This window comes from Anarrhichthys ocellatus, unplaced genomic scaffold (assembly GCF_004355925.1).
Source record: "Anarrhichthys ocellatus isolate YVR2014 unplaced genomic scaffold, GSC_Weel_1.0 scaffold17, whole genome shotgun sequence".
In the NCBI taxonomy this organism is placed as follows: Eukaryota; Metazoa; Chordata; class Actinopteri; order Perciformes; family Anarhichadidae; genus Anarrhichthys; species Anarrhichthys ocellatus.
In genome coordinates this window covers 4,952,962-4,968,851 of record NW_022280047.1, presented here as the reverse complement: position 1 = coordinate 4,968,851, position 15,890 = coordinate 4,952,962, and the positions used below count along the sequence as shown (strand labels likewise).

Sequence of the window (15,890 nt, the reverse complement as noted above, 5' to 3'; positions counted from 1 at the left end):
GTGTGTGTGTGTGTGTGTGTGTGTGTGTGTGTGTGTGTGTGTGTGTGCGCGTCTCTGTGCTTGTGTGCTTGAGGGAGAGAGTGAGATCCCACTGCTTTGTGCGTGGGGCTTTGTGCGTACCTTGAGCGCACATCTCAATACATGCGTATGTCACGTTGTCCTGTTTCTGTGTGTGTTTGTTTCTGCGTGCGTGTGTCTGTTCTTTAGTGAGCAGGGTTCCGGTTGGTTTAGAAACAATTAGAACAAGCTGCAGGACCCCAGAGAGATCGTTCTCCAAATGTCAACCAAATTAACAATCTATAGTGAACACTCAACAGGGCTCTCTCTCATGCCGTCTGTCTCTCTGTTTGTCTCTTTCTCTCTCTTTCTCTCTCTCTCTCCCACAAACACACACACATTCTCTCTCTCTCTCTCTCTCTCTCTCTCTCTCTCTCTCTCTCTCTCTCAGTCCACATCACACAGACAGAAAGCAGAGTAAATGGTACAGTCTCTCTAACATGTGTTTTCCCCTGTTTCTGTCTCTCTTCTTCTCTCTCAGACCAGTCATCCAGGCCGGTGGTCAGGACTAGGCAGCAGCAGCAGCAGCAGCAGCAGCCTGGCTTCAAGGGAACGAAGGGCAGTGCGGGGAGTGGGGGCAGCACTCGGAGGGGACCTCTGTAACCAGCACCTCCCCCACTACTGTCCTCCTCTGCATGGCCGCCCGCCCGTCTCTGAACGACACACTGCCAGGGAGGAGCGCCACTGCCAGGGCATCTTGGCACACTCCACAGCCCGTAACCCTGCTCCCAATCTAGCTCCAGTCTCCTCCAACTTGTCCTGTGCCACTTCTGCAGCGTCAGCCCAAGCCTCACTTACTACTCCAGCCCAGCTTCAAGTTTCACACCTGGGCCATAGTCCAAATCAATGCCCCGGCTCCGGTTCAGCGGCTGCTAAACACCACGCAATTCCATCTCTGTCCTCCAGGCAGCCGGAGGGGGTGTCCTCCTCTTCTGAGTCCTTGACTCCGGGAGGAGGAGGAGGAGTGAGTCTGTCAGGTGGGGCAAGGAGAGGAGGAGGAGGAGAGCACCACCCCCCGAGCCATATCCCTCGTGCAGTCGGGGCCAGCGCCTCGTCGAGCCTCCACAGTCTTGCAAGCAGAGGGAGCCCCTCCCCAAGCATCTCATCGCCCATCCGAGCCTCCCCTCCACCTCCTACTCCTTCCCCAGCGTCCTCCTCCTCCTCCTCCTCCTCTTCCTCCACGTTTACGGGTCGCTTAGGGCAACCACCTCGAGGCCCTCTGTCTCTGCATAGCTACAGTCGTAAAAATGTCTTCCTCCAACATTCCCTACAGACTGCCGAACTGCAAGCGCTGACACAGAGAGACAGTTGAGGGCACACAAACATTTACGCCATCCATATTGACTTGAGCGACAAAATGTGTGACTTTCTAGAAATAACTGCTGCTCCTTCGGTACAAATTGCTTGTGTTCCGCTGTCCCAATGCCACCTGAATCACCAACCACACGCGCTTACAATCATGCTTGTCGCTCTTTACAATCCAGACCAACCTTTTGCTGACATTTCCTTCTTCGTTTTGCACCTTTTAACACACTCATATGCCAGGTTACATACACACACACACACACACACACACACACACACACACACACACACACACGCACACATACACATACATATCTGGCTTTGAGTTTGCACTCACCCGTCTATCAGAACTCCCACGGTGTGTGTCATGCTGACAGTTTAGATGTGCTTACGCCCTCAGACCCACAACGTGCACAGAGGACTCACAGCCTCATATCCATGCACACGTTCACAGATCTAGTCACACACACTTTGACACACACTCTCTCACAGAGACGTCTTCTGTGATATAGCTGCCTCACAATCTGCACAAATAAGAGTTCGCTAATGCAGAGATGAGGTTTGCATTGTGTTTTTGTTTTTATCCATTTATTTGATCATCTTTAAAAGTTCAAACATGTGCTGCTTGATGAACGATGGAAATGACCATCATTTGACTCAAATTGCCAAATCCTACGTCAGATCAACTCCTCATTCCTTGATGTCCACCAACAGAAGTCCAGATGAAAAGACAAATGTTGAGATGATAGTCCACATCCATGAACCGTTTACTGCATGCTTTTTAGAAATTCAGGAGACTAGAGGTGAGCATTTTGTACTGCAACAGAATAGAGATCTGGGTGACTTTAAAAGTCTTTTAATAACTTTTCAGTATCAACCCTCATCTCAGTGTTTCATGAAGCTGATTCTGAAGGGAATCAAACATGCCAAAACCTCTAAGACACGAGCTTGTTGAGTGTTTTTGAGTCTACATGGATAAGATGTTACAAGAACTTTTAGCTTAGAAATACAAGAATCAATGTGTACCTGCGATGTTAGATTAGTACAGTACAGACATGAAGAGTTTCATTCTAAAATAAGATATCTGCCATTTCAATAATTCAACATGTATAATGACAAAATGACACTAAAGCTTTACTGAATGAACCCTTAGCTAACTTTATCAAAACACATCAGAAAATGAGACCGACAGAACAGGTTTTAGGATTTGGCACAACCTGCATTCTGTATTTTTTTCCCAAAATGAGGGTTAAAGTATCAGGTGTTGGAATGAACCTCTTCACATCGTCTTTAGGGCTGGGTATTGATCAGGGAGACCTACTGGTGCTTTGCTAAATGACAAAATCAAAATCCATCTTTTGGATTCAAAGGAAAATCAATCGAGTCCGATCTCGTCCAAGTGACATAATACTGCACAGAGAGTTGTTTACCTGATCATGAAAAAGGAAGAAATAGAAAACATGTTTTACTGAACTTTTCCATTTGAGTTTTTCGATGGTACCCAGTCCTTTTACGATCGCCTTCTTTTATCTTCCTGATCTCAGATGTGTTGGGCATCTCTTAAAAAAGGGATCCAACGTGATGGCATTTGGTACTGTGAGGCTATGCTGTCATTGGGACATTAGGACTCATAGCTTTTGATAGAGATTTACATATATCATCACTGCCATGACCTGGATTTGATAAGTTTGAAAACACATCTTTTAAAAATCTGTGAGCAACTTGACTGCATGACAGCCTCTTCAATCTGCCACTGTTGAATATATTTGTATTTGCTCTGTTGAAGCGTCAAACAGGATTTCAGGTAAACAAATATTATAATGTCGGCCGGGAGGTGGTAACCTGCGCTGCTGCTAAGCACAGGCCAGGAGTTCACCGCTCCCGGCATCTACAGAGAATGTTAGATTTTGGGGAAGTTGTTGACCTTGTCTGCCTCTAGACGGCACCCGGCTGTTGGGAGGTTGTACAGATTGTGTTTGTTGTAATGTACACCTCATGAGGCAAGGACCTGGTAGAGGTGAGGAAAAGCCTGAAGGAATACAGCTCAGCTCCCACTGGCGGAAACTACAGTTTTCCCTCTGTTCTGCTTCACCTGCACATTATTTGCTCTCTTTTTCACTTGCTGTCCTTATTTCTTTCTCTACCCTATTTTCTGTTTTTTTCCATCCATCCACTCTTTACTCCCCCTTAATCTCTCCCTATACATGTCCCTCCCTCTATCCCCCAGCATCCCTCTCCACTGCATGCAAACTAAGTAGCTCCTTTTGTTCCTGTGCTCCTCTTCAGTCGGTTATCTTCCTTCCCCCACTATCATGTCCCGGGTCTCTCCTTCCCTCCATGTCTCTACCCTGCTTAGCGTACTTACCCAGAGCATGTATTGTCACAGTGTATCTATAACAGACGCTACTGCAGTGGCTCTCAGTCCTGAGCATTGGGGGCCTGATTTTCATTCCAGCTGTCTAATCAGGGAATCATTTTACACCTGCTGAATGTAATTATGCGACCTGGTAGTGTAGACGGCCAGCAGTAATCTGGCTCCGGGGGACTGAGAACCACAGCTGCAATGTGAACCGAGCATTCCCTGACACAATGCGGTGTCAATGGCTGACCTGTTAAGAAGTGCTATCTGCATCCCTCATCAACGCATGCATCATAATGGCACTAAGTGAAATGTCATAAGGGAGGATTTGGCTGTGTTTGCACTGCCCTCTCGGATATCTATCCATTCCCCCTCGCAGTGTTTCAAACTGAGAAACCACAAAGGTGGGTTGCTGATTATGAGACATATCAAGAAAGGAAAAAGCCACATCTGAGATGGCAGTTCAAATGTGGAAACTGAGCTCTTTGAAAAACATCTTCCCCCGTGTAATTGGAAGAATGAACTGATGTTGAATTTCGCTGCTGGGAAACGAGGGTCTGCAATCATGAAGTGGGCACACGTCACACACCTCAATTCTTCATTCTACTGAGCAACATGCCGTGCATTTAAGAGACTTTCATTTGTTGTGAAGTTATTTATTGTTTTTTGCCTTATTTATTGCCATAGAATCTGTTTCCTAAAAGCTTCTTGGCACTAACAAATTATTACAGTGGTCATGAAATGACCACTGTAATAATCATGATGTTTTTATTATAACTTTAATGAATCACAGAGATTACACTGTCCTAGCTTTTTAATATGCTTACTGTAATTATGTTTTGCTTTTCTTTACAAATTAATGTGATAATGAAATTAAGCTGTACATAGATTACTTAACTGTTGATGTTCACTGTTCATGATCCCAAATGTTTCGTGCTCATGTAAATGACATTTAAAGAATATGGGTTCACTTACATTGTTTGTCAGCCGTAACGGATGAAAACACAACAATAAAGTTTGTTTCATTGACGAATGATAAATGCAGTCAGAGGTCTGAGCTATTACCAAAGTTGTTCAGGCTATTGTAATGCATCAGAAAACAGATCTGACAAACTTAATGAACTCCATGTTAGAGTTAGACCCGATGCTAGTTTTGACTCACTCATAGGTGAAATCCAGCCTTTGCACTAAGACTATTCCTGCTTGAGAGATTACTTTGAAAGACATGACTTTGCAAACTTTTGCCTAACTGTTTCAGAAAAGTGGACGGTTGATCTATTAAAGCTGCTTTTTTTTCTGTTTAGGATGAAGTCTGTGTCTAGGTATATAAAACTGTTGGGTAGACTCGCACTGTGAGCCCCGGACCAGTGTGCCCATATATTCATTGGGGATAATCCGCCCATACGTGGAGGAAAATAGAAAAATCCTTCTTCAGAGAGTCCGTTCTCACTTTCCATGGTCCTTCTAAACAGGTTTGAAATTGTTTGATGGGCTTATCTATGGTCAAAAGAACCTTGCAGTGTGTGTTTACCCAACGTATTCCTCTTCAGTTTCACCAACACCATTTTTTTTTTGTCACGCTCACAGTTGTTGTTCACATGAAATTTCAGAGGATTTTTGTCCACTGTCTCCTTATTGTTAATATTTAATACAAATAAAATGTATGAAAACATTCGCTCCAGATTGTTATTTGATTATTGTTTTTTTCCATCACCGATGTCAGACTTTTCATTACACAATGTCTGTGATATGACGGACGCATTTACAGCAATGACAATGAATGATGGATTCTGTCACCACAAAAAAAAAAGAGCAGTGGAATAATGAAGCAGCTTCTATGGGAGCGAGCCTGGCTCCGTCTGCCAGGCTCAGTAGGTAGATTTCACTCTACAAATCTCTGAAGAAAAGAATGAAGAAAATCAAAGATTGAAAGTAGAATTTACAACAAAGCAATGACAGAAGAATCTTAAGGGCCATCACTCGAAAAAGACTAACTGAGGAAAACTTTTCCAGCTGTAACGTGGACTTTAAAAGGTTGTGCACGGCAGCAGATGCAGACAGACGTCATTTTACCTCATTTGACATTCGCCTCCAACCTATTCGAGTGAGTTTTCATTTGGCAGTGACCATAAAGTTGGGAAGTGTTTAGAAAATCAATTACGTTAGATTGAGTTTGTGTGCAGGCATGTGTGTGTGTGTGTGTGTGTGTGTGTGTGTGTGGGATGTAGGCTTTGACTGTTTACCCCTGAGGACCTGTGCACGCTTCTACTTTCTGGACTCACTCAATTAGCGTTGGTGAGGTTATGACTGGCTGACTATAGCGCACACATACACAAACAAACACACTGGATTAGAAGACAGCAGCTTTGAAAATAACTTGCTGTGATGTATATGAAGGACGGCCAGTAAACACACATCTGATTACCAGAGCTTTGAAGTCCAAAGAGATCAAGATACACACAGTACGTGTGTTTCTGCTGCTGACCAAGGATCCGCAGTTGGCTGTAGAATTAGCATTTTTGGTATGTTGTCCAAAAGCTCTAGTGCTAAAATGAATGAATTATATTATTATGAGTATTAATAACTGTTTACGTAATTAACAAGTATGACACAGGTGCCGTTTTTAACTTGTCAAATCTTAGGATTTTCTGCTTTTTGCTATTTAATATCATTGATAATTCAATATTTTGGGGGTTATGGATTGATGGTAAAACAACACCGTAACACGCCTAAGAAGACGAGGAAGTAGGACTCGTGCATGTCCGTCTAGTTCCTGAAGTTGTGACTCTAGTAGGAGTATCTGTCTGCAGCCTTCAACGTTGAGTGTTTAATCCCACCCATCGTGATTTTATTCAATGTCAAATTGGTACGTGTTTAAATGACGATTTCTTTGGTTTGGACTTGGGTTTTGGTGTTAAACAACACAGTCAGTACATGAATAGAAATGGACCTACCGGTACATGTTATCTATTCATACGGTTCCAGTCATTTTTACCGCTTTGTTTTCATCCAAAGGGGAGCGTGGGCGAAACATAGACCCTTGTTACAAGACTATCTAACTGCCGTGTTTGTCTGAATGTAGCTGTTTTTGTCATTATTTTAGTGAGAGTCAACCTTACTGATGTTTGTTAATAGCTGTGACGGCACACAGACGCGTCTGTCAGCACGGACCATGTATAAATCAGATGTTTAGTCATAACATACAGACCGATTCAGACACAGATCATTCATCAATAACGTCATTGGTGTCTCCATTTCATTTGATCCCAGTGAGGCAGCATCCACAATGCCAGAGACGTGGAACATAAACACCCACAGTGGGTTAATTACACCTGTGACGTGTGTCTTATGATACGGCATAATGTCTGCTGAGATTGGTTGAAACATGTGCAGATTTGTGGTGGTTGCTTGTTCTTTGCTCTTAAATTGTGCTGTATTATGAACGATGAGCTTTAATAGGTCACTTACTTATGACCTATGAGTCGACTAATTGACGAAGATGGGGTAACCCTATAAAACAATACAAATGTCCTTGTGTGTGTGTGGCAGGACTTTGAATTTTAAAATATTGACATATTTAAAATTTCCTTTCAGACGACCTGCCTTTTTCCCCCATGCTACACCACTGCTGTGGCTTGAAGAATATCAGGTGATTTAACTGAAGTCTCAAGTCCTCCATTAGCCTCATTTAGCATATACTCATACCTTGTCAGCTTACATTTCAATCCACATTTTATTGTGAGGTAAAACATAAGAACATGGTGGTGTGAGCGAGCCACAAATGTCTGGAAACTCAACAGTTTTTTGGAGCCGTATTATATATCTCAAGTACTGAGGGAGGATAGTAGTAGCATAAGCCTGGCCGTATGTAAAGTTAACCACCCAACTATTGTACCTTTCTTGTTACAACTTGACTACTAGACAGATCAATAACAGTTTTTGAAGCGCTGCCAGACCAATCCGTCAGTCTGTCGCTTCTAGCAGTTGGCTTAGTGTGCTGTGAAAGCCATGCTTCCCTTATGTCTGCAAGCCTGCAGTGCAGGAGCTGGGGGGTGTTTTTAATGTGTTGGTGTGTGTGTGCGTGCGTGTGTGTGTCTCAAACTGCTCTCAATTACTTGCCATCTGAATCTACTTCACTATTCTGGCTTAACTTTGGCTTTTAACCATTTTTGTCCCTGTGACACCTGATCATTGATGCCGTGTGTGTATGTGTGTGTGTGTGTGACAGTCATCTCCCTCTGTCACTGCCATTTGTCAAAATCATTGTGGATGTGTTGGATCCATTTAGCTTTGTCCCCCATCTGTCTCTCACCTGCTCTGCTGCTTTTTCTCCCTCTATATCTGTTTCTCTGTCATAGCGGTGCCGCCCCCCTCCCCCCCTTGTATCTCTGAGCAAATCACTCTTATTGTGCCCTCTATCTGTCCAAAGCAGCAAACCATATTATTATACTGCATGGCCAAAAGTATTTTACATTGCTCACTTTGCAGCAAAGTTGGACCCTCAGCACAGTGTGCTGCCAGTCACTTTTGAAACACACTCACAACCTTCTCTCTTGCCCGGAGTTACTGAGTTTGCATGCACATAAACACTCCCTGCCAGCCCGAGCCTCCTTATAATCGGGCTCATTTCTTGTCTGTCTGGTTTGCTGCTCTAAAATAAGAGCATGGCGAAAAGTCATTTAGACTATTTAAACCTTTCTAAAAACCTCCCCTTAATAGGAACCTAGAACAGAGAAGCATTTGACTGGTTGAATGTGTAACATGACAGTCAGTGAGACAATGTGGAGCAGACTTAGCATGTGGTGACACTGATGAGCAACAACAGTGAGGTAGTTAAGAATGCAGGTGAGCTACAGAGGAGGTGGCAAACTGCAGAGGATTTAGACTACTGATGCCTCTTTTAGATCAAAGCAAGGATTTCCGAAAAATCTGTGTTTGCCCTCGATGTGAATAGTTTAGCATGCTGTATCCAACCTGCCTTTTCAGGGTTTGTCCTGCATAGAGAATTATGAGGCGACCGCCTCCGTCAAATGACGTCCCGCTTCCAGCCTTAATGGAAATCAGTTTTTTTCAAACAAGCATTGCACTTGGTAGATTTCCTTCATTCGTATCAGCAATTGCGGAATCACGCCAATGTGGTGGTGCTGTATCGTAGTCGGCATGAGAAAAACCGGGAAAAGCACTGCCATTTGCCTGGGGAAAAAGTCTGTCACTGACTGACTGTCTGAGTGAAATGTATCAGATATTGTGCTTTCAGAATGAATAAGGGCCACAGTGTTCCCGCTGGTAATGTCTGTGAGCCACAGAAATAAAATATATAGATATCAAAGAACACAAAACATTCCACGTAATTGCGTCCTGCCCTGCCTCATTATTATTAGTCACATTTCTATCACTATTACTGCTTGTATTATCATTCTATTCAATCCACTGTTGCTGTTATTATTAGAAATCATTTTTCGATTTTTATTCCTGCTATCATTAGTGCTACTACTGCTATTACTACTCATTTTATGTATCATTTCCGTCATATGGATTAACTATGTTGTGATTTTATTGTGTTGTTCATTCTGTACGCATGACATCTATTGCACTTCCTGGGAGAAGGATTCCTCCTCTGTTGCTCTCCGTGAGGTTTGTTCCTTTTTTTCCCTGTTAAAGAGTTTTTTTGGGACATTTTCTTCAATCGTTGCAACGGCTCAAAAACAGAGGATGTCATGTTGTACAGATTGTAAAGCCCTCTGAGGCAAATTTGTGATATATGATATTTGGCTGTACAAATAAAGTTAATAAAATTGAAATTGAATTATATGGAACATTGAAAGCCAATGAGGTCATTATTAGCCTCCTATTCCCTGCCGTTCGATGTTTTAATACAGTTTTGTATCATTAGCTGGTGATGAATACCGCTCTATGCGCCTCCACACGTTTGTCTGACCGCCATCTTGTACTGCAACTATACAACACCAGTGTGTCTGTTCACACCAGTGAAATGCGAGGAAATAAAGTCATTTTATTATATTGAATAAATTCTTTTTCCACTTAATCGAAAACAAAAGTTCAGATATCTGTAGGACAGGATATTAGTTGTTTACCATACTGTACATGTGAGAGCATGGCAAACAGGCCTACTGATAAGAGCAAATAGTTTACACGAGGAAGAAATCATCTAAATTTACAAATGTGAAAAAGGACAGGCTATCATTCTAAATCTACCTTTTGTGTCAATATTATTTTGGCAGAAGATTCAAATTATTTTACAAGATATTTAGTATATTAGTATTTGTGGTCACATTCTCAGTCTCAAACATAGCCTAACCATGTCATGTGATATACTACTTCAGTACACTTCAGGAACAAATATTACTGGAACATGACAGGAAACTCCAGGTGAACATTTAATATGCAAGGATTCACATTATAGACGCTATCGCTGACTATCCCTTTTTGACAATTTTGCCACAATTTAGCACAACACAGAGACGCCCATTTGCAAGCTCTTGGCCAGGTTTTCTTTCCTCTGTTGCAAGATGTGAATAAGAAGCGAGTGATCATTTTGCCCTGATCATGCCTGTTGTAGGATGAGTGATGACTGCAGTCCTCATGAGTAATGAATAATGTTGGCTGTTTTACACATCAAGACCATCAATCTTCCAAGACAGATAGTGTGCTTCACTGAGCAGATCTCACTGATGAGCAAGAAAGAAGAACGAAAGCTATTGAAGCATAAAGTAATTATTGGAACGGTGTCCTGTGTTGGGAAGTCATTTTTTCGGATTACTCGAATGACACTCTGACGTAGCATTTCAAAATTAAAGCCCTTCAAAATGTCATTAATGAGCTAACTTCAATCACATTCATGAGACAATTTGTCGAATTTCAGGTGGTTATTACCCCCTCACCCTCTTCCCAAGGTCCTAGACACTCGGGACTGATACCCATCAAACCGCAATGACCGCTTTAGTGGGGGTAGAGCCCACTCCCAAGGCTCTTCCTATCACCCTAACCTAAACCTTTTAGAAGGTTGTTTACTATGGGGTGATTTTTTTAAGCATACCCATGATCCTAATAGAAGAACACCCGAGATCTCTTTCAGATAAATGTTCCCCTTGTGCCCGTGCCCCCCGTGACCTCCACCAGGAGGCCACGTCCCTACCCAAACCTAACCCTGACCCTTATGCTGTGCTTGGCCACGCCCCCAGCCCAAAGTAATGGGAGTCTATGACAGCTATACCAAAGGAATAAGCTACAGCCACCACACTTTAAATAAAGGTGCTTTGGAGTGCTAAGAATACACACACATAATGTCAGGAGTCTAGCACAAACTTTTTGAAAGTTTGTGCTAGAATCCTCATTCGTGAGCTAACTTCAAATCACATTCATGAGACAGGTTGTCTAATTTCAGATTAGATTTTAGAGTAAATGGTGCATAGTTACAAAATAATTTCACAACAGGTTAATAGCAGACCACCTCAAGGTGTCACTCAGGTGTCACTCGGGACTGATACCCATCAAACCTCAATGACCACTTTAGTGGGGGTAGAGCCCACTCCCAAGGCTCTAAGAATGCAAGCCTATGGTATTTTATACTGTATTTTACACGATCCCTCATTGGCTTCCCACCATTGAACACTGACAGCTTTTGTTCATTCGCACAACCAAGCTGGAGGTACAGCTGCTGGAAACTGAACATGGTGTGTGAACGAGATATTTTTTTAGATTTTGGTAAGATATTAATGACCACTTACAGACTTTTGGTGTTACACCTACACAAAAAATACTCATGTAAGGTTTATAGGTACACAGACATTCACAAAAGGACAGTGCTGGAGGCTTCGTGCCTTCTTCCAGCAGACTCAACAGCAGTGTAGCTTCCTTAGTAGTCCTCCACCACCCTCACACTCAGTTCACGATGGTTTGCATGGTGATTCACGCTTGTTGGACCCGTCAGCCCACACCGAGTATTCTTCCACTCGTGTGCGTGCGTGCGTGCGTGCGTTTGTTTTACCAGAGATTTTCCTGATTTGGGTCGACGTCTTTACACAGAGTGGCCGTTTGGCTCTCCACTGCTCTGCTGTCTTCCCAAATACAGAGGAACACATAACCAATTTTGGATGACTTTTTAAAAAAAGGATTTGTTTTTTTGTATTTTGAAATCGGCAGTTGGCGTAAACAGTAGGCATAGTTTTTATGTGAACGTACTCTGCGGTGCTCATGTTGCCCACACAGTCTTTCTGCTCTTTGGTACTGGACTACCATGTGTACAACACAAGACACATTTAGCCGGGCTTTTACAGGGAGCAGATGGTAGGGTATTATGTTGACAATACTGTGATACCAGTGATGAATCTTCCAGGCGGCCCACTCTGCATCTCTGCTCTTTTCCTCCTCTCACCGAGACTCAAAATATTAATCATAATGTGCCATTTTGGCTCGGAAGAAGAAATATGCACACTGAAACGTGTAATTTCGCCACCATTCTCTTTTCATTTCTTCCTCTTACCCTCTTTTCCCTTCATCCCCCTTGACTTATCTCTTGCTCCTGTAGTCGGTATAATGTGAACCCAACAGACCTGACTTTTACTGCAGTTATTGTGCCATTTCCACCTGCAGGGGCTTTCTGTAAACAACGGGTTTAGACTGAAGATGAAATTGGTTCATTGATTTGAGAAAATAACCCCAGTGCAACTCAAATCAACACCACTCTTCCTTTCTTTATTCTCCCCCACCCACCCCGGACAAAGTTTTGAAGAATTTTCAAAACTTCTGAGTAAAAGTCCACCTTTCAGTACATTTTCCTATCAGACATACAGTAATCATTCACAACAGCAACCCTTCTGTCCTCTGTCTGTTATCTTTTGAAACAACAAGGCTCTTTATTATTTGAATCAAGAGTTGAGAGCCTGCATACATAGAAATAACATACAAATATGTGGATTTTATGGATTAGGTCATCAAGGAACTGTAAGTCTATAAATGGTCCTACCCACTCTATTGGAAAAATTAATGAAAGAGCAAATTTATAATTGAATTAATTAAATTGTAAATAATTAATTTGATTCTACTCAATAACCATTACATGTGATAGATTTTTATTTCCCAAATGCAATACAGGGGAATCGTACAGCAGACCGCATGTGCTGTCAGGATTTTCAATATTTTTTATATTACCATTAATTATTATTGCTCAGTGTGAGTCTGTTGAGATTGTTACACCATATGTGGAAGGCAGCGTCCACTCGGCACATCACATAACAAAGAAAACATTATTTAGGACACTGTAGATACCTAAGATATACAGTATACTACCATAATTACTGGTATTGATGTCCCTCCATGTTCATTAGATAATTGTACATATGGTATTTTGTGAGTTTAGATTTGCTGCTGAGTCACTGTGCAGTTGAGAACATCACTCTTCTTTACTTGTGTTACTTTTAGTTTTACAAGAAAAATAAACATGTGTGAGTGTTTGTTGCTGCCTGGCAATTACCATTACAGGTTTTAATTCTATGACCTGACCAAAAGATTTTCTGATCTTTTAAATCCAATATCCATGACCTGCAATTAATCTGTCTCTCCAAAATCTGGAACTGGAAGGGGCACCCGAGTTATACTGTTCACCGACCACATAAAACAGAAACAAAGGTAATTGAAGCAGATCAGAGTGAGTGAGTGTGTGTGTGGGGTGCCTGCAGTCTGTGTATGGTAGTCCGTGTGCTGTTTGTCTGTGTGTGTGTGTGTCTGTACGGGCCTGCGGGGCGCTCTCCGGCTGCAGCAGCTGTGTTAAGGGACCACAGCAGTGACAGCAGGCTCATTTGCTGCATGATTATCGACGGGGTTATTGCAACTGAGAGGAAAGGCCTCCTACGTGTACACACTTTCACTCGCACTACACACACACTTTCTTGTTTAAGCCAATTATGCAGGCCAGTAACCTGCCATATGGCTTCTGGTTCAGAATCTGTATTTGTAAGTGTGTGTGTGTGTGTGTGTGTGTGTTTGAATTGTGTCATAACACAAAGTCAGATGAGCTTGAAGCCACAGAGCAGATGAGAAGGAAAGAGGAATCTTAATCAGTACCAATAGTCCAGTTGTTCAAGATGAATCAACGAAATGTTTTCGTAGGAAGTAGAAATATTAAGAATGAAAACATTAAGATATCAGAGTTCTTATCAGTTATTTCTTTGGTATACATTTACATCTTTGGTTCCTGCACTCTTTCACTTATTCTTCAGGTTTTGTAGATTCCACTTAAAAAATGTGTTTTTCCAAAAACAAGTAGTTGCTTACTTTCTTGAAATAAAATGGACAATAAGAACATCCCAGGAACTCATTTATATTTTTGGCGATTGAATGTTTATTTCCCATTGTAACCTTTACACGGTAGGGCTGGGAGGTATATCGACTTTAATGGTGTATTGATATATTTTCAAATGAGACATAGAAAGAGACAATACTGTTCGATATTGTTCTTCATCGCGTTACACAACTTGTTTCTTCCTTAATGCTGTGCCAGTGTCTGCAGCTCTCCTGCTCCATTTCTTTGGCAAAGCGGAGCCAGCCCTAAAAACTCAAAAGTGTGTCTGAGAGACTGTAACACCATTGGTCAAAGCGAGTGATAACGTTACATAATCGTCCGTTGCTCTTTCAAAATAAATAGCTGCGGCAGAGTTACTGCTGGTAATGTCACCTGCGCGATCAATCAGCTCATGTACTTCCTCAATACATACGCAGATTTCTTTTCTTCTTTTCAGTAGAACTAATTAAAAAACAAACATTTTCCTATAAAGGTCTTTCAAATGTGGTTGGATCTTGTAGTTGTAGTTTGATGCATATGTTATAAGAGTGATACGAGTGTATGGGTGTGTCTGTGTGGTTAAATGTGACAGAGAGAGATGTGGATGCACTCAGAGCAGACCGGTGTTGGCTGATTGGAGCGGACTTGAAATTAGCAGTAAAGTGGTAGTAAATGTACAGTGCAAGTTTCAGATTGTACATAAATAAACACTGCAGCTCCTCAAGGGCAACATGTGAGGCTCTGGGTATGTTCGTAATTGTCAAAGGATGCAACCAAGGCTAGGTCTGTTCTCCAAAGTAAAATGAATCGCACAATAACATGTTAGATGAGTAATCTAGAACAGATTGTTGAAAATAGCATGATTATATTGTTGAATCTATTGAATTGAAGCATGAATTATCAATTATTTTGTCTGAAACGTAGCTTAACCATGTCTTATAAAATGAGTAGTACAGCTTTAGTAGTAGTATATGAGTAGTATAAATGAGGTAAAACATGATAGAACATGTTATCAGATCGCTGCATAGACTTCCATGCTCCGACACATGATCCAGCCTTGTAGGTTGTATTGGAGGCATTTCCTATACTGGTGTTGGTGTCGGAACAACTCGAGCACACTGAGCAAAACGGTAGAGAGGTATTTCTCCTGTGGATGGATGTGGAGTGAGGATTTTGGCAGACGGTGAAGCTGACAGACAGACACCAACCCAGAATGGCTTGAGCAGAACAGCCTGCTTTCAATCCGTGATGATATCAGTGCCACCACCACAGCAATCCATTATGGGTTATTGGATTGGAAAGTTCACATGGGCCTGCTGCAAAGTCACAGAGATGCACTGTTGCACTGTTGAGTTGAGCGATAACTCAGAAGTTGCATTTGTTGCTAGACAGAGTTAAGATGCAGCTCTCATCTATGCAAAAACGATAATAGTTTCAAATGTTAACAGAGGTCAGTACAATGTCTTGTTAAAGTATTGATCAGTTGATTAAAAGGTACATGTTTCAAAATAACATGGACACAGTGTCTTTGTTCTCGATTGTGATGCTTCATCAAACACAATATCCAAATCAAATGTATTACACATCCATCCCTATTTCAGTAAAATGGAAATGTATGACTTGTTATTTTGGGCTAATAAATACTGTATGACCATATTCTCTGGTAACTAAGGAAAATCCATACCATTTTTGAAGATGATCGACTACCCACCTTTTTTAAAAATCTTTCTTTTTTGAAAAGAGGAACCAGCCTCGGGCTTGAGAGGACCACTGAGAGATGAGAAAATCCCTCACACCTGCTCAAACCTATTGCGCACACACGCACACACACACACACACACACACACACACACACACACACACACACAC

The 15,890-nt window shown here is 42.0% G+C and overlaps 1 protein-coding gene across 4 annotated transcripts in view; it reads left to right on the top strand.

Moving 5' to 3' along the window:
• Nucleotides 1-5,440, top strand: part of ccser1 (coiled-coil serine-rich protein 1) — a 103,852-nt gene extending 98,412 nt beyond the window's left edge. For all 4 annotated transcript variants that reach the window (XM_031856541.1, XM_031856540.1, XM_031856542.1 and 1 more), the window contains exon 11: nt 539-5,440. In XM_031856541.1, the coding sequence (XP_031712401.1) occupies nt 539-1,369 (831 nt within the window). In that variant the 3' untranslated portion in view covers nt 1,370-5,440. The remainder of the gene's footprint in view (nt 1-538) is intronic.
• The last annotated feature ends 10,450 nt before the right edge of the window (nt 5,441-15,890 follow it).